Below are 19,487 nucleotides of genomic sequence, written 5' to 3'. Positions count from 1 at the left end.
AGTTTCACTTTTAAAAACAACATTCTTATGATTTATCACCTAAGGCTTTTGCTGGAACATTTAGAACTGCATCTCATATTACACTTACAAGACACAGATATGGTGACTTGAGTAGCAGCTACGAGTTTGTGAGACTGTGAAAATTTAATGTGAGAAATACTGTTCATAGGTGACTTCACGATTTCTGAATGACAAGAACCTGAAAGCAGCTTGACAGTTCATGGATGCTTATTTCAAAGCTATTTGTCAGTAAAAGAACATGTGGATATAAGAATTGTCTTATAAGGAAGGAAGTACATCAACTGAGGGCCCACTCCTTTTCTTTTCTGGGTACATCACCGGGGGGGGGGTCATCAGAACAGAGATATAGAATGGTCAGTGTGCCAGGAAACTCACAGTCATATGTGCATGATGGAGCTGGCTATACATATTCCTATCAGGGTATATTTGCATGTAATGCTAAACCATAGTTTAGTGTTATGTACACAAGCCTTAGGCTTGGAACCTCTTCCTCCAGGCCCCCGGCATGACCAGAAAGAGGAGATCAGAAGTGTTTGTTTCCATCTGTCAAATACTTTTTGGCTTTAGCTGGAGAAGGTAGCCTGAAATGGACTCAGTGCTGATATCTTACCACCTTTCGTATAGCACATATTTCAGGTTCCACAGGCTATAATTTTTGGAGAGGATGTGCAGTGTGGGGCTCATGTATCTACATGTATTGGACCTGTCTGAAGATTGAAACCTTTTGATCTATGATTTTTGGTGTGGTCTCTGTCTTAACAAACTAAATGGTACTCAAGATGCCACAGCTGGCTCTTTTGAGCATTTGGGAAGGGGGAAAACAAAGAATTGCCATTGCTTTGATTGCTTTTCTACTATTGATGGCACAGATGAAAGTTGCAAAGAACTGGAAGATAGCAGAGCTATTGGCATATGAACCTTGATCAAAATGTTCATGGCACATTGCCATGGCCGAAAAGCTAACTTTTGAACTGAAATTTGCCAAAGGCAAAGCTAAACCGCTGGACTTCTTTGCCACCTGGCACTTTTTGTAACATAACATGGAGGCACAGAGGCACACATTGGACAGGTCTCGTGCCTTCCTTCAACTGTGGGATAGAGGCTGAGGTCTCTCTTGGACATACCACATACAAAACTACACCTATTCTCTGTGTTCTTCCTCTCTTAGGTCATGTTGTAAGATCAGGGAACATGTTATATTTATTTGTCTAATGTTTCCAGTGGACCAGTGGTTTTTTTGGGGTGTGTGTGTTCTTGTTATGGTTTGTATTTGTATTGTCTCCTGTTACTTCAAAACAATAAACAGATTCAAAAAAAGAAGAGTTTGCTTCATTTTGAACTGATTGTGGCCAAATCTAGGCACTGTAGTTAATGTTAGCTGTGATTTATTGAAACAATCCAGCTTCAAACTGTTGTTAATGACACCGGCTCTAACTTCTATCATCTTCAGCCAATATGGGCTGGCCGATGGCTGGGGCTGACTGAAGTTATATTCCAACATACAAATGGAGAGCCACGGCTTCCCCATCCCTGCACTAAACTATGCTTTAACGTTGTGAACATAATGTCTTCCATAAAGAAAATACTGGTGCAGTAACTCACTTTTCTGTTTGCTACACTGTGGCAGTTATAATCTTAATACTATACTACACACCAAAGTAATGTATAACAAACAAACAAAAATAATGGAAGGTACAGGACATAGACAGACACATATATATCTGCACACAAAATCTGCATGTTGCCTTTTTTAATGGGGCATCTGACTGCACACTGTTGGGAATGGAGAGCTAGACCAACTTGGCACTATGCAAGTTTTCAAGTGTTATAGTGGTGGCTAACTAATACTTTAGTACCTGCTGATGTGGTTACAGAAAAGGAGTCTTATGTGCTACAGAATAGTTCAAGCCACAGGAAAAGTTTAGATAAATTGCAATTCAGACAGAAGTGGCTTTGTGTTAAAGTTGACACATATCTGCATGATGAGATATATAGATTAGAAGGAGCTGGATAATGAATCTTCTATAGTCTGTTATCATTATCCTTTAAAAATATGTGTGCATAAAGTTAACGCGTGCAGTGTATGTACACATGAGTGTAAAACTGTATGGAAAACACACATTCACAATTGACTATATCCTCTTTAAAAACTGAGAGTGATAAAGAAAAATCTTGCAGAGGATACAAAGGGCTTTTTCCATACAGGGGCCATTAAATAATTCTTATTGTCCAACTCTTTTTCCTACCATTCTTTTAGTAATATAGCTGCAGACCTATTCCATATATGAAGAACAGAATGAGGGGGCAGCCATATTTCTAAAAGAATGTTAGGAGAAAGAGTTGTGTCTTTTTTTTTAACCTTTACAAGATGTTCCTTTATCTCTGTGAATTTATAAAGAAGAGACATTCCATTGTGAATGCATAGAAATATTTCTCAGTTCTGAGCTGTTATAAAAATGTACTGTGGCTGCCTCATTGCTTTTATTGTGTTTCTTTGTTGCAACATTTTTATGTTTCTTTTTGTATAAAAATCAGACTTGAGAAGTCAGTGATGCAAACCAAGCAAATGCAATAACCTTGAAATGAGGAATATGCAGGAGAAACTAACAATCTTCCTTGTTGCTATGGTTACTTGCAGCAGATCGCCTAGTGAGAATGGTTCTGTCATCAGCAACGAATCAGGAAAGCCCAATTCAGGGAGAAGCTCTCCACAGAAAATAATGGCACAGCAGAAAGTGACAAAAGAGGAGGGAAGAAAGAGAAATGGTGAGAAATGTTTCCTGTTGAAACATCTACTATATACTTGCCATTTCTCCCATCAAGACAGGCTGCCACAGAATGTGCAGTATTGCAAGCCACTTTTTTTAAAAATGCCCTGTAAATAACAGTCCTTCATGTATCTATTCTTCTCTATAGCTGTGTTTTCTCTCTTTGTTTATTCACATTTATGAGCTCTATAAAGTTACCCATAATATTTGTTCAGACTCTGGAATCTTTGCAATCATTGGTTTGTTTTCATAGTGCATTAAGAAAATGGGGTGCAGTGGTTTGCACACATGAACCTAGATTTGTATCTGTAGCAAATAGACCTTTTTATTTTTGTTTTCAATGTTGCTTTCAATTCACCCAGATCTGATAACACAGCCTAATTAGGCATAATTGGATGTGAAAAGGTGTGATGATCCTCCACACTACTGCTCATTCTTTGTTGTTTATGCATCCTCTCTTTTCTCTTTGTTACAGTCGTAAGCATCAAGAGTCTCATTTTTCTTATTGAAGCTGCAGGCTTTGAGATTAATAGTGTAAAAAGCTATAGTTAATGAGAACTGACTATTAATTCCTAGTATTTTGTGATTTCATTTTTGCTTACTCTTCCTGAGTTTTGAATAGTGCATATTATAAACTAATGCATGAAATAAGCAAGATGTTTTTGCTGTCTGATTACCAGTGAATGGCTTAATCTTAAAACTTACAGCCCTAACTCTTGCAGAAATGAAGAAATGCAAAGTACAACATTGTGCTTGCCTTACGAACAGAAGTAAATACATTGTTGAAGGTACATAAGTGATTGCAAATGTTTAGGATTAGGATGCTTGTCTTCCATCTTCAAACCATTTACTTTTGAAAAGGTCAATAGAACTATGGAGTAGTCCCCTGAGTAAACATTGTAAAGTATGAATACTATAATGTGTGTAGATTCCTGCGTTAATAGCAATTATGAAGTCTTCTGCTTGCAGGACTGACATCAAAGTCCACATGAATCACAAAGTAATTAACCAATGGTTGCAAATTTCATAAACCCCAAATTATTGTTGATTTCATGAAAAGAAAAAGGCATGTAATTTTCCACAGATTTTAATGTTTAAAGTTGTTTTACATTTTAAAAACGCTTCCTGGAAGTACTGAAGAAGCACCATTTATTGTCCATTTGTCTCTATGAAGTGTTAGTGAGGAAGTTATTTTCTGTTTTGTTTTGTTTTTCTTTGACTTTTAGGTTTTAAATTCTCAAAGAAAATTGGTAAGAGATTTTAGTTTCTTAATTAAAATGGTACTAATATTTCATTTAATCCATGATTACTACAATTCTAATGCATTTTTATAATAAATATAATGGCTATTGAAACCAGCTATTCACTGTAAGGGGGGAGGGGGAAACCTTGCATTTGATCCCAGAACTCTGAGAATCTAGCTGCTTAGGTGAAAAATAATGCTTCAGGCCAGAATAAAGAACATGATGGTGGCTTAATCTTCTTGCCTATGTTGTACACTCCCAAAATGTCTCAGTTCGCTACATAAAGAATTACACTCCCTTTTGACCCTAGAAAGCAGACCCAACATGTAACTTCACTGGATTCCAGTTCATGAGTGCTGACAACCTTTTGGAGCCGGTGGCACATTTGGAATTTTGAGAAAGTGCCATGGGCATGGTGTAGCACAAAATGCCTCCTTTGGGGTGTGTGGCATAACACAAAATGGTTGCCACATCTAAAAAAGCAGAAAGAGACAGGTGCCGTCATGCCCCCATCCCCCCATCAATGGGAAAAGGGCACCTACATCAGCCACCATTTCATTCATTCACAGAGAGAAGGTCTTTGAATCCCTTCTCTGTTCATAATGAGAGAGAGGGTGGGTATCCCATCATGGAATCCAATGAAATGTGCGCATATCAGAGGGGATATGTTCAATGTATGAGAGGCTGAGCCAATTCAAATAGGAACTGAGCAGGAAAAGCAAGCACTCTCTTGTTCATTGTGGATTTTTGAGGGAATATTTACTGAGACCTTCTGTGGGTGCCATAGGAGTTACTGGCAAGCATACTGGTGCCCATGGACACCACATTGGCAATCCCAGTTGTGCATAAAGATTAAGCAAGCAAAACTATTAACACCTGAATATTGTTTGTAAAATGCTATGTGTATTAAAATAACTGTTAAGACTGACCTGAGAACAGGGAGGTGAACCAAGGTACACAGAGGAACACACCAGAGCCAGGAAGAGCTTGTTGCTCAGGCAAGTTCCTAGTCCAAACAGGAAGCTTCTTGTAGTCGTTCCTGTCTAAGATGGCCCAATGGCCACCCTAGTAGGGAAGGACCAATTTATAGCCTAAATAAATGGCTATACTAAATGATCAGAAATATATTCAAAGGTGCAGTTCTGATATTCCACCACATGGGAAGCAGAACTGAAGGCTCCTGGTCCTAGTCCCAGCAGCTTCTTACACTAGCATATGGCCCGATTCAGATCTCTGTGACACCGTGGTGTCATGGGTGCAGGCTTCCCGATTCACTTCAATGGCAGGAGCAGCTTGACATGCTCAAAGAGGCAGATATGTGGAGCTTCTGCCACTGAAATTAATGGTTACTTCCTTGCATGCATGGAAATTCTGTTTACCCATCATTGCTCCTGCATGACCAAAAAAATAAGAAAAAAGAAAAGCAACCACTGGATATTGCAATGTATTTATTCTGTTCTCAGCAGATATAATTAGCAAGCTGCAAGATGGAAGGAGCAAAGTTTCAGATTGTGCATACTTTGATTGCCTGACTAAGTTTTCAATGTATATATTCAAAGTCAGATATTTTTTAATAAGAATCTCATAACTGGAATATATCTCTATTATTCACATTGGTTGATAGGGACCCAAAGTTAAGACTGGTTCATTAGTTGTCATAGTAACAAACCCATTTTAGAACCTGTTCCTCTGACATTTAGTTACAGAGGAAAATAACATTTGCTGGTTACTTTTAAAATATAAACTCTAATGCAACTCTACTTAAAAGCTTCTTTAATCCTCATACAGATAAGCAGAAATGGGAAATAGATGAATTGGTAGAAACAAGAAACACTTGACTGAAAGACCAAGGGTTGTATTCAATGAAGCTTTTCCACTAGTGCAAGAACTTGCACCGGTGTAATAGGACGTCTTTTCCCCATGCACCTCAGATCTTTCCAGGGGGTTCCCCCAACCCTCTTAAGAAGATTTGGGGAGAGGGAAATGCGGGAGGTGCACAGGGAGAGGAAGTCCAATTGTGCAGATGGAATTTCTTCTGCTAACCAGATGAGACCTTATCTTGGAAGACAATCTTACTCAGCCACGAGTGATCGCCAATGAATGAAAGAAAGTGGATATAACCCCTAATGTTTTGGGAGAGATAACCATTCGTCATAGTTGTTGGTGGTGTTATTTATTAAACTTAATTAGGTTTGGTTGTTAGGATTTTTAATAGAACATTAATTTAAAATCACGGTCTTTTATAGGTCAGCAATCTGATAAGATTTTCACAAGTCACTGAGTATTAACAGCTTATCCTCCTACTAATAAAAGGCAGAGTGATATTTCCTGTAGGCAGATTTTGAATGTACTGCCGTGTTCCTGATGTTAAAAATTGTGTTTTTTCCTTAATTGTGTTGGATTAATTTAGTTTAATCCTGGCCAAGGATTATAGACTTGACCAAATTCATGTAAGTTACTGGCCTTTGCATGGTAGAGGAGTGATGTGTCTCAATCTCTCTCTCTCCCTCCCTGAACAGGTGATGTTACATGGGAGCTGGGCACTCCAGAAGTACTTGTGATTTTAATTTAAGAGTTTTGCAGTAACTCACATTGAGTCATTGGCTAGCACAAAATCTTTCCCTGTGAGGAAACAATATTTGGAGCTTTTTAGTTTAGAGAAAAGGGAGAGTATTATAGAGGTGTATAAGATTACCATGGTGTGGAAAAAGTGTAAGGAAAAAAAGTTTTTATCCATTTCGCATAATACTAGAACCCAGGGCAATCTTATGAAGCTGAATCTTCTGATTGAGGACAGACAAAAGAAAGCACTTCTTTGCACAGCACACATTTAAACCATGGAATTTGCTACAAGATGTAGAGATGGCCACCAACTTGGATTATTTATTTATAATTATTATTTTGTTACATTTATATTCCATCTTTCCTCCAAGGACCTCAAGGTGGTGTCCAAATGTGGCTTTCAAAGTGGCTTAGATGAGTTCATGAAGGCTAAGGCTAGGTTCTACCTCCAGTGTTAGAGGTAGAATGCCTCTGTAAACTAGTTGCTGGGAATCACAAGTAGGGAGAGTGCTATTGCACTCAGGTGGTCGGCCACTGTGAGAACAGAATTGTGGATGAGATGGGTGTTTGGCTTGATCCAGCAGGACTCTTCTTGTGTTCTTAATCATCCTAACTGGGTTTATTTGTCTTCATTCTTTTAGTACATTTTAACAGGGATTCTTTATCACTGGCTATAATGGAACAACAAAGGGCACCTTGATGAAGAAAGTCTCTTTGTTTCAGAATTTGTGCACATGGTATCTGTGTTCCCAAGGGTTGCCTGAGAGCCTTTCCAGCTTGACTGTCTTCTCCACCAATGAGCTTGTGTAACCTTGGCCTCAAATTGTTTATTCCATAAGTTGTAGGCGGGATGGGGTGGGCTGTGTGAGACTTTGTGCAGTCCCAAGAGGCAGTGCTTTTCTAGAAACATGATTAATCCCAACAGAAGAGTGCCAGTGCATTATGCAAAATATTTCAGTGAGCTGTAGTTTCTATAGTAACTAGGTTATTTTATTTTCCTTTTCCCAAATAACTCTAGTAAATGCTTAGTGTTGCTGTGCTTTGGGAAGAGTAGGAGGATGAAATGAAAAGGACACTGTTGAGCTGTGTACAAGCAAAAAGTGAAACAATAGCTTTAGATGAAGGCTATTTCCCTTCTCCCCTTCATTAGAATAAACAACATATGCAAACAGCTCTTGCATTCCCCATGAAGGAGTATCAAGATGAAGATAGTTTTCCATAGATGTAGACCATTAACAACAAGCTTTTACAATTTAAAGTTAAGACTTCATAATTAAGCTTGCCATATTCTATACAGATACATTTCAAAATTCTGAATATGTAGTAGTTTTCCCCAGTGCTATGTAGTGTTTTATGAAATGATGGCAAAATTTGAGCAGTATAGTATTCTCCTCACACCCTACATAATAGGTACCATGTACTTGGTGTTAGACATGTGAAAAGAGCAACTCCCATTTGGTCCTCTTTGCATGGGGAGAGAGATAGACCTCATAGCTGGCTAGGCTGCCACTGAGTTGTGCTCACCTTTTCTGTCTGTCTTCCTTCTGTGTAAACTGATATGTCTCAGGGAGCTATTCACATCTCTGAGTCACCTTCCTTTTTCTCTCTTTTCTGCAGACCACTGGACAAGGTGCCATGTTCTCTTTGTCTCCTCTCCTCTAGCATGAGGGGCAATGTCCAAACATGTTCTTTGCAGCCTCCAATATAGTTAGCTAGATAGAAATAGCACCTTTCCTATCCAATATGTATTAATAAAAAAGTCTTTTCTTATTTTGAGACCAAGTCTAAGTCTGAGTGATTTAAAGCAAGGTAAACACTTGCTTTCTCTCAGGTAAAATCACACCCATGCAACACAGAGCGCTGAGGAAGCTTACACTAAGCTAAACTCTGCTAATTCACTAAAACTCTAATTGGTCTACCAGCCATTGCAGAACCCAACACTTAGGAAATCAGAGTTGGGGTGGTTGGCTGTGGTGGATCTCAAGAAGTGATTTAAGATCTCCTTTTGGCTTGTTTTTCCCCCCATGTCAGAGTCTTTCAGCTTCTTGATGATTTAAATGGTGATGACTGTGGAGCTTAATCAGATTCTTCTGAGCAGTCTTTGTGAAGTCACTGTGAAAGAGATAGATAAGACCAAATATAAAACTGCCCACGGTGTTTGCTTACAGTTCATTGCCTACCTAAATGACAGCTCAACTGTGCCAATATTTGTAAACCACATCTTGATTTATTGCTTGTATCAATGAGATACAAATCAGATTTTAAATGACATTTGCCAAACAAGTATTCTGTTCCACATATGAGAGAAATCCAGCTTCCAGTTTTCTTGTACATCATAGATTAGGGCTCAGATTTCCTCATATTTAAATAACTATGTTATTGTTGGTATTGTTTTGTTCTTAAAATACATATTATGTTTAATCTGTATTTCAAGGTAGGGTTGAAACTGTGTACTGAAACGTAATGTATATCATTTAACAATAAATACTAAATTGCAGGGTGCTGACTAAATTTAGGACTTGTGTTTGCTTGTTATTTATGTGGTGGTCATGTCTGGTCATTTAACATTCATACAGAGTAAGTATAACCCACCCTGCACGTTTACTGAGTTCTCAAGTGAGGCTGCAATCCTACCTATATCTACTCAGAAGTAAGTCCCATTGAATTCAGTGAGGCTTACTCTCAGGTAAGTGGGATTAGGCTTGCACTTTCAGGGTTGTAGTAAACTAAATTCTACTCAGAGTAGACCCATTGAAATTCATGAAATGAGGTAATTTCCATTAATTTCAATGGATCTACTCTGAGTAGGAGTAGTGTTGAATTCCACCCTTTGTGCATATAGGATTGCAGTCTTAACATAGTTATCTTGTGTTTTGCAATTCCTTTTCTTCCGTTTCCCACATCAGATATACTTATGTATTCTTATGCTTTTATGAGTACGTCTTGCCTCATGGGAGCTGTACCATTTGAGTGAGGAAAATGAGTTGTGAATTAATAACAGCATCTAGGATCTCCAGCAGTGTTCAGCTTCTGTGGTCCCAAACAAATGTATGTTGGAAACCATGGCAGCTACAGCAGCTGAGATCCACTAGAAGTCAGTTTACAGGAATGTAGGTCCCAAAGTGATTCTAATGGGTTTAAGGTCCAGTAATAACATCAGCATGTCCTTAGTCTACAATCTCTACTGAACTGGACTTGGCCAGGGATCATTGTGTTGACCTCAGTGGGGGGGGGGGAGGAAGCAAATCTGGACTAGAGTGGATTTTATTGAAGAACTGAGAGCTTTAATAAGCATGTGCATTAATACAGATGAAATGGCATACTTTCAAAAGCATTTCCCAATACTTTTGTCATTCCTCTGTTTCTATAAAGTCTCTTAAAGCATATGGCTTTGAAATATTGCTGAAAGGAAGCTGTTCCTGTTGAGGGGGTTTATCTGTGTTGAATGTGGAAGTAAGAGCATAAGGCTGCAGTCCTATATCCATGAATTTGGGCTTTTGGATTGCCTGCATTTGTCAAGTTGATCTTTGCTTACATGTTCTCTATCATTATACAACATAATGAAGTCAAAGAATCTGAGGTGGTAGAGTAGATCAGTCAGAATATTTGAATACCTTTCCCATGTAGAGAGAGAGAGAAAAAGAAAAATTCCTTGCAAGCAGAAAACCAAAACAGATAGAGGACTTCCTGGAAACGGTTCCCTTTCTGTGCTAGTTTTTCTTTTGCAGGGGGCTTTTTAGTGGAGGGGGATGGATCTAAAAATAAAACCTTCCACCTTCAATGTAAGTACTACAGTCCATTCTACCATGTCAAGATTCTGAATTGTATATATACCACATCTTGATGGTGTGTGTGTGAGAGAGAGTAGGATGGGAATGTTGGAATTGTTCTGGTGCTTGTGGAAAACTGAAATTTGATACACACATATTCCAAAGTTCCCTGATTCTTAGATAGGTCATAAAAGCATCCAGCAGCCAACTGAGTGCAAACTAAGGCACTAAGCCTGCTGAGTGCAAACTGGTCTGGAGTGTTTGCACCTTGTGTTGGGTCAGCAGGACAGACTGGGGATTCTGTTGGTGTATCGCCCACCCTGCTGCCCAACAGACTCCCTAGCTGAGCTGACGGAGGTGATCTTGGGTGTATTGTTGAGATCCCCCAGACTGTTGGTTCTGGGGGATGTCAACATACATGCCAAGGCCGCCTTATCCAGGGCTTCTCAGGATTTCATGGTCTCCATGACAACCATGGGACTGTCTCAATATGCCATTGGCCCAACACATGTAGCAGGGCATACTCTAGACTTGGTTTTTGCAACTGGACATGGAGATGGTGATCTGAAAGTGGGGGGTCTTACATCAGTCCCTTTGTCATGAACAGATCACTGCTTGCTGAAGTTTAGACTTACAGCAGCTTTTCCCCACTGCAAGGGTGGGAGACCTATTAAGTTGGTCCTTCTCCGGAGACTAATGGATCTGGATGGTTTCCAAAGGGCTCTGGGGAGTTTTCCGGCTGATAGGGCTGATGCTCCTGTTGAAACCCTGGTTGAATTGTGGAATACAGAAATGACCTGGGCGGTTGACATGATTGCTCCTGAGCATCCTCTCCTGTGAAGAGCTCATACAGCCCCATGGTATACCCCAGAGCTGAGAGCAATGGAGACGAACTCTTGGTGGATGCAATCATACACTGGTAAGTGCCTATGGTAAGCTGTATTTAAGGGCAGTGAGGGCAGAAAAAAATATTCTTTGCTGCCACTATCAAATCATTGCTCTCCTGCCCAGTGGAGCTCTTCTTCTTTTTTTATATATAATTTTTATTCAAATTTTTCAAAAGACAAACAAAACAAAGTCAAACAACAAAAACATAACAATACAACAAAAGAAAAAAAATAGTTGACTTCCAATTTGCCGCAGATCAGCTATAAGTATATAATACATATCAAACCTGTCCCTTAATATATACATACAGGATCACTTTTCTCCATAGGTTATCTTAGTTAATTGTCAAATCCCAATATCATCGTTTTATTTTGATCTTTCAACAAAAAGTCTAAGAGAGGCTTCCATTCCTTAAGAAATGTGTCTGTCGATTTTTCTCTAAGTAAGCATGTCAATTTATCCATCTCTACTAAGTCCATTAATTTCAATAGCCAGTCTTCCGTTGTTGGTGTTGATTCCATTTTCCACTTTTGTGCATATAATAATCTTGCTGCCGTAATCATATATAATATTATTCTTCCATATTTCTTTTCTATTTGTTTATCCATAAAACCCAATAAAAAAAATTCTGGTTTTGACTGAATATTTATCTTTAGAATTTTTTGCATCATCCTACCTATCTGTGCCCAAAATGATTTTGCCTTTTTACACAACCACCACATATGATAAAATGATCCTTCTTGTTGTTTACATTTCCAACAAACATTAGAAACATTACTATACATTTTTGACAACTTTTCTGGAGTCATGTACCAACGATACATCATTTTATAGAAATTTTCTTTAAGATTATAGCATAATGTAAATCTCAAGCCTTTTTTCCACATATTTTCCCATTGATCCATTTGTATGTTATAACCAAATTTTTTTGCCCACTTTACCATACACTCTTTTACTTGTTCTTCTTCCATATCCATTTTCAGCAAGAGTTTATACATTTTTGCAATTGTATTTTCATCATTTGTACACAAACCTATTTCAAAATCAGATTTACTTATTTCAAACCCATACATTTTCTTATCCATTTTATATCTTTCTAACAATTGTAAATAGGCAAACCATTGAGAACTATATCCTTCCTTTATCAGTTGTTCTCTCTCTTTTATTATATATTCTCCATGTACATTTTCTAATAGTTCTTGATAAGTTAACCATTTCTCTTTTCCAGCCATTTCTCTTCTGTAAAACGCTTCTTGACTTGAGACACATAATGGTATTTTCGAATAGTACCTTGGTTTATATCTATTCCATATTTTCAACAGAGGACGTCTTATAAAGTGATTATTAAAGTCTACATTTACTTTTACTTTGTCATACCATAGATATCCATGCCATCCCCACTTCAGGTTATGGCCCTCCAAATCCAATAGTCTTTTATTCCTCAATAAAATCCATTCCTTTATCCAGACTAACCAACAGGCAGCAAAATAAAGTCTCAGATTTGGTAATCCCAGACCTCCTCTTTCTTTGGCGTCTTGTAGTAATTTAAATTTAACTCTTGTTTTTTTTCCTTGCCATACAAATTTAGAGATATCTTTTTGCCATTGTTTAAAAGGTAAGTCAGAGGATATTACAGGTATTGTTTGAAACAGAAACATCATTCTCGGTAATACATTCATTTTTATCACAGATATTCTACCCATTAATGACAATTGTAGTTTATCCCATCTTAGCAGATCTTTCTTAATCTCTGTCCATAATTTTTCATAATTATTATGAAACAACTTTGAATTTTTATTTGTCATAATAATACCTAAATATTTCAACTTTTTCTCTATTGTAAAATCTGTCTTGTCCATTAACTCTTTCTGTTCCCTTAAAGATAAATGTTTCACCAACATCTTTGTTTTTTGATTGTTGATCTTAAATCCTGCTAACGGTCCAAATTCTTTTAATTTGTCCATCAATGCATTAATTCCTTCCAAAGGGTTTTCTAATACAATTATCAAATCATCAGCAAATGCTCTCAGTTTATATTCTTCTTTTTTTATCTTTAGTCCCGAAATCCTTTTATCTTGCTTTATATCTCTAAGCAGCACTTCTAAGACCAGAATAAATAGAAGGGGAGATAATGGACATCCCTGTCTTGTACCCTTTTGTATTTCACATGAATCCGTTAAATCTCCATTAACAATTATCTGAGCCTTCTGAGATGTATAAATCGATCTAATCCATTTTATAAAATTTGCTCCAAAACCTGAAACATAAATTTCCAATTCAAATTATCAAATGCTTTTTCAGCATCTAAGAAAATCAAAGCTGCTTGTTTATCATTTCGTTGTTCTAAATATTCCAACACATTCAAGACATTCCTGACGTTGTCACGTAATTGTCTTTTAGGTAAAAACCCCGATTGATCTTCCTGGATAAATTGTTGCAATATTATTTTCATTCTTTCTGCCAAAATCATTGTAAAAATTTTATAGTCATTATTCAATAGAGATATCGGCCGATAATTTTTTGTTTTAGTTAAATCTTGCTCCTCTTTAGGTATTAATGTTATGTTAGCATTTTTCCAACTATCCGGTATCTTCCCCTCTTGCAAAATAGAATTCATTGTATACTGTAAAGGTAACAAGAGTTCTTCCTCCAAACATTTATAGTATACTGCTGATAACCCATCCGGTCCTGGCGCCTTTCCTGATTTAATTTTGCTTATAGCTTCAGATATCTCTCTTGACGTGATAGGACCATTAATAACTTGTCTCTGAAAATCTGTAATTTTAGGCAAATTCTGTTTAAATATATACTCTTCTATTTTTTCAGATGGGATTTCCTGACACTTGTACAATGTTGAATAATATTGATGAAAAACCTTTTTGATTTTTACATTATCTGTCAGCATCTCATCTCCTTCTTGTATCTTTAAAATAATATTTTTTTGACGTTCTTTTCTTAATTTATATGCTAACCATTTCCCCGGTTTATTTGCAAATTCAAAAGTCCTTTGTTTAGCAAAATTTAGTTTCCTTTCCATTTCTCTAACTGTCAGCATTGATACTTGATTCTGTAACATTTTAATTTGATTTACAATAGAAACTTTAGTTGGATTCTTTTTCAATTCTTCCTCTTTTTGTTTTATTTCTTCCAAAATTAATTGCATTTTCTGTTTCTTTTTTTTTAATTCAGAGTTACATTTAATAAAATATCCCCTCATAAATGCCTTACTTGTATCCCAGACAATATTTTCATTTGTTCCTTTATGTAAATTATGTTAAAAAACTCTTTTAATTTCTTCTTACATTCTTGTACTACTTTATCATTCTGTAATAAGGATTCATTTAGTCTCCATCAAAATCCAAGATTTTTTTTTTGAAAGTTAATATCACAGGATTGTGGTCCGAAAAAGTTTTTGGTAATATATCCATTTTAAAAATGTCTTTCACTAGATTTTTAGACATCCAAATCATATCAATCCTCGAGAATGTTTTATGTCTTTCTGAAAAATAAGTAAATTCCTTTGCGTTATCATTTATGTATCTCCAGGTATCCACCAATTCTAAATTTTCCATCAATTCAAAGCAAATCTTCGGTAGTTTACCCTGTGTCTCTTTAATATTTTTTTCAGGAAGTCGATATCAATTTTTGGTGAGATTACCCCATTCCAATCACCCATGACACACCAATGATCATATGAAAACTCTGACAGTTTTTCCATAAGTCCTGTGTAAAACCTTGTTTTATCTTCATTGGGAGCATAAATACCCACTATCAAAAAAAAAAATGGTGTTGTTCTTTACATTAACCCACAATTGCTTCCTAAATTGATATTACTGGATGATAGTGGTAGATTTGTGGGAGTTGAAATTACTTTACAGGGCCCAGTGGAGCTCTTCTGAATTGTCCGGGGGCTATTACATGCTGGCCCAAAGGACATGGTAGAACCATCTGAGGCCCGCTGTAATGAATTTGCTAGGCACTTTCAGGATAAAATATTTAGCATCTGCCAGGATTTAGACTCCAGTGTTATAGCAGGTGAATCAAGCGAGGTATCCAGAGCACAGCCTTGTTCTGTTTTCTTGGATGAGTTGATTCAGTTGGTACAGCTTGAGGATGTTGCCAAGGTGCTTGGACAGGTTTGTGCAATCACTTCTGTACTGGATCCTTGCCCTTCTTGGCTAATAAAAGCTAGAAGGGATGGAACAGCCGGCTGGGCCAGGGAAGTGATTAATGCCTCTCTGCGAGAGGGAGTGGTCCCTGGCCACCTGAAAGAGGCGGTGGTGAGACCACTCCTGACGAGACCCTTCCTGGACCCAGAAAACTTAACTATAGGCCAGTGGCAAATGTTCCATTAGTGGACAAGGTCCTTGAACGAGTGGTTGCAGGCCAGCTCCAGACACTCTTGGATGAGACCAATTATCTGGATCCATTTCAGTCGGGTTTCAGGCCTGGTTTTGGCATGGAAACAGCTTTGGTCGTCCTGTATGATGACCTCTGTCGGGAGAGAGACAGGGGGAATGTGACTCTGTTGATTCTCCTTGATCTCTCAGCGGCTTTCGATACCATCAACCATGGTATCCTTCTGGGAAGACTGGCTGAGTTGGGAGTGGGAGGGATTGCATGGCGGTGGTTCCACTCCTACTTGGCAGGTCAGCTGCAGAAGGTGGTGCTTGGGGAACATTGCTTGGCCTCATGGATTCTCCAGTATGGGGTTCCACAGGGGTCAATTCTGTCCCCCATGTTGTTCAATGGATTACCCCCAAAGGAATGCCCACCCCTATTTTAGAAGATCATGAACAAGCCCACATGAGTGTTGGGTTCCCTTGTTGCCCACCTGTTTTCTCTTTCACATAAGAGACAAGGGAAACAAATCTTCCAGTTTCACCTAAAAACAAACTGTAGTTCCTTCCTGTTAAGCCTTAGTTTGGATAACTGTGGTTTATATTCTAAGTGCAATTAGTTAACAAATGGTTTCATGTTTTGACTACCTGTAGTTAGGACAAACCTCAGTTCCCTGAGCTGGTACATAACTGGGATCAGTGATTTTATTTTAAGTGAAAGCTTTCTCTCCTCCTTCTCACATGTGGAGGAGAGGAGAGGAAGAGCACACGATAATAGCAGTAGTTGGATCAAGCCTAAGACTTCTTGTACCAGTTAAGAGGTGCCTATTAGGGTCCTTTCCAGATTATCTCTTTATTCCATTCATCCTGTTTTGTTTTCACAGAGTTTGTGGGGAGATATACGATATTGGTTGTTTAATTAATATTCATTCTGATATGCTTGCAGGGATACAATATGATGGTCCCTCAAGCCAATTGTGAACCCACACTTTCCAGTGCTTTTTCCTGTCACTTTTCTTACCTCAAAAAGTCTGTCTTTTTTTCGAAAGAGGGCTTGTTACACAAGAGCACCACTTTCACTCTAATTGCTCAACCTGAATTTGTTGGAATGTAATTGAATCCCACCCATGAAATAATAACAGTCTGGAAGTGCCTTACACTGTACTGATTGTTATGTGGTGTAGTGGTTAGAGCAGCCTTTCCCAACCAGTGTGTCACCAGATGTTGTTGGACCACAACTCCCATCAGCCTCAGCCAGCATTGCCAATGGTCAGGAAGATGGGAGTTGTGGTCCAACAACATCTGGAGGCACACTGGTTGGGAAAGGCTGGGTTAGAGTGTCAGACTGGGACCTGGGAGGCCAGGGTTCAAATCCCCACTCTGCAGTGAAGCTTACTGGGTAACCGTGGGCCAATCACTGTCTCTCCACCTAACCTACCTTGCAGGGTTGTTGTGAGAATAAAATTGGGAAGGGAAGAACCGTGTTTGTACACCACCTTGAGCTCCTTGGAGGAAAGGTGGGATATAATAATAATAATAATCATCATAATAGTCAACACAGCGTCACAAAGTATGATGTGCAGGCATCACTGGTAAATGCACTGGCGCAAATGTTTGGGAGAAGGATACCAGTTGCTGTGGTATTGTTTATGCTGAATATAAACAAAAATAAGCTGTAGGTCCCTGTTGTATACTTTCATTTTTATTCTGACATTTAAAAAATGTCTGATAATTAACTCTCACAAAGTATAGTATACAATTTGGGTTTAATTCTTCATTGCCTTTTCCCCTAGAATTAATTTAATGCATTACACTTATATTATTTACCTGAATACCAAACAGTACAGCCTATTTTAAAATAAACCCTACTTAAAATATAATACCTTGCACGGCAAACAAAAACCAGGATAAATTCCCTGTCTTTGAAATCTGACTGGTGATTTCAAATATATAGGAAACTCCCTCGTATTGAGAAAATTTCATTTAGAATCAGGGGCTCCAACCTTTTTGGGGCCTGGAGGCACATTTGGAAATCCAAGTAAGTATTGTGGGCATCTCAGAATACCCATTTCCCAGAAGAAAATTGGCAGTGCTTAGAACTCCCAGCTAAAACAGGCAAAACATGTACAACCATTCCAAAACAAACAAAACACAAACAAAAGGCAACCCTAACTAAACAACCAAAAAACCCCATAAAAAACTCTGAAAAGTGGCAGGCAGGTATCTCAGGGTGCCATGATGTGCCCATAGGCAGCATGTAGGAAACCCCAGAATTACATGCATTCGTTTTCACTTTTCTTTTCACCAACCCAGAATATAAATACCCAAACCATATGCTGACTTAATCCTTATATGTTTTAGTGCCTGTAAGTGATGAAGAGGAGGGAGACATACTCTTTGATAGTGTTGCCAAGTCTGCCATTGATCCCTTTGATACATCTTCTGGATCTGTACAGTTGATTGCCATAAAGCCTGTAGCTTTGCCTCCTGCACACCTATCTTCAGACAGGAGTCAGGAAACTGCTGTCCTTAATGGAGAGGTAAGATTGTATCCAATACAACTGTGTGTGATCATATGTACATCATCAAATCTTTAAAGCAAGTGGTCAAGGGAGGGTAATATGGGGCTGCTGGCTACCAGACCCGCCTGACTGGCAAGCTAGCCCCTAGAGGGAACCATTTTGTGACTTCTGGCATTAAAGCGCTGTTTGTGGAGCTAACTAAGAGGAAAACGTCAGCTACAGCCCATGTAGGCTCTGGCTGCAACCTCTCCTCTATTGCCTGTTGGGACTACTAAAATGGGATAATTTCCTCATGGGGAAATCATACATCAAGTTATTTTCTCCTTTTGAATAATCTTATGCAAAGTTCACCCATAGTCATACTGCCCAGTGACAAATGGAAGTAGAAAACAACAGAAATACAAGATGGCTTCATCTACCAATCCCAGAACCTGAGGATCTGTAGGGAAGGAGGCAATTTTCATATATTTGGGATGCTAAGTTGTTTAGGCCTTTAAACCATTCACTTACTTGAGCACCTTGACTTGGGTCCAGAAGCAAACTGACACCTAGTGCAGCTGTCTTAAAAAAGGGGCTGTGTGAGTTCTAAATGGAACCCCTGCCAGTAATCTGGCAGCTACATTTTGGACTAGTGGGGGTTTCTGAGGCATCCTCAAGGGCAGCCCCACATAGAGCATGTTGCAATAATCTAATCTTGAAGTTACCAGAGCACAGAGTACGTGGCCAAGTCATCTCTGACCCATGTCTCCGGTGACAACGTTGGTCCAAGAGGACCCCCAACTTCCAGACCTGCTCCTTCCAGGAGAATGAAGCCTGGTCCAGAACAGGATATCTCCCTACATACATATTTAAACTTACGTATATTTAATAGTTGCCAGTTGACACTGAAGACCTGCTAGGGAGAAAAAAACAAACCCATATTTGGAGGATAATGAAATGGAAAGGGGTCAGCCTTTTTGTGTTTTATTCACTATTCCATATAGCAGGCGCTGTTTGCAAAAAGTATACAGCTTTTGTGAGAGAGAGCTCTTAGTTTGTTAGAAATTTCTTTCTGTTGCAAAGGAGGTGGTTGGAGGGATGTAATCCATGGTATAAAGCAGGGGTAGCCAATGTGGTGCACTCCATCAGCCCCATCCAGCATGGCCAATGATCAAGGAAGATGGAAGTTTTAGTCCTGTATCATCTGGAGGGCACCATGTTGGCTATTTTCAGTATATAGAGAGAACTAGTTATAGCTTCACATCACTGCACATTGTGATAAATGCCAGTCTGGATCTTGAAACGATGGCTGAAATGAATGCCATCCTAAATAAAACTGATAGAAATTTCCCCCAGTCAGCTTCCAGCTCCCTGCTGTAAATCACTGCTCACA

At 38.5% G+C, this 19,487-nt stretch overlaps 1 protein-coding gene across 8 annotated transcripts in view; it reads left to right on the top strand.

The window, feature by feature from the left end:
* The window catches only part of KIAA1549L (KIAA1549 like), a 305,265-nt gene that overhangs the window by 165,829 nt on the left and 119,949 nt on the right, over positions 1 to 19,487 (top strand). For 6 of the 8 annotated variants that reach the window (XM_061610513.1, XM_061610519.1, XM_061610516.1 and 3 more), the window contains 3 exons: positions 2,660 to 2,787; positions 4,016 to 4,039; positions 17,955 to 18,133. In XM_061610513.1, the coding sequence (XP_061466497.1) occupies positions 2,660 to 2,787; positions 4,016 to 4,039; positions 17,955 to 18,133 (331 nt within the window). The remainder of the gene's footprint in view (positions 1 to 2,659; positions 2,788 to 4,015; positions 4,040 to 17,954; positions 18,134 to 19,487) is intronic. The other 2 variants (XM_061610520.1, XM_061610512.1) reach the window with 1 other exon arrangement.

Source organism: Rhineura floridana, chromosome 2, assembly GCF_030035675.1.
Source record: "Rhineura floridana isolate rRhiFlo1 chromosome 2, rRhiFlo1.hap2, whole genome shotgun sequence".
Lineage (NCBI taxonomy): Eukaryota > Metazoa > Chordata > Lepidosauria > Squamata > Rhineuridae > Rhineura > Rhineura floridana.
The sequence above is the reverse complement of the archived record's forward strand: the minus strand, read 5'-3'. Positions and strand labels throughout refer to the sequence as shown.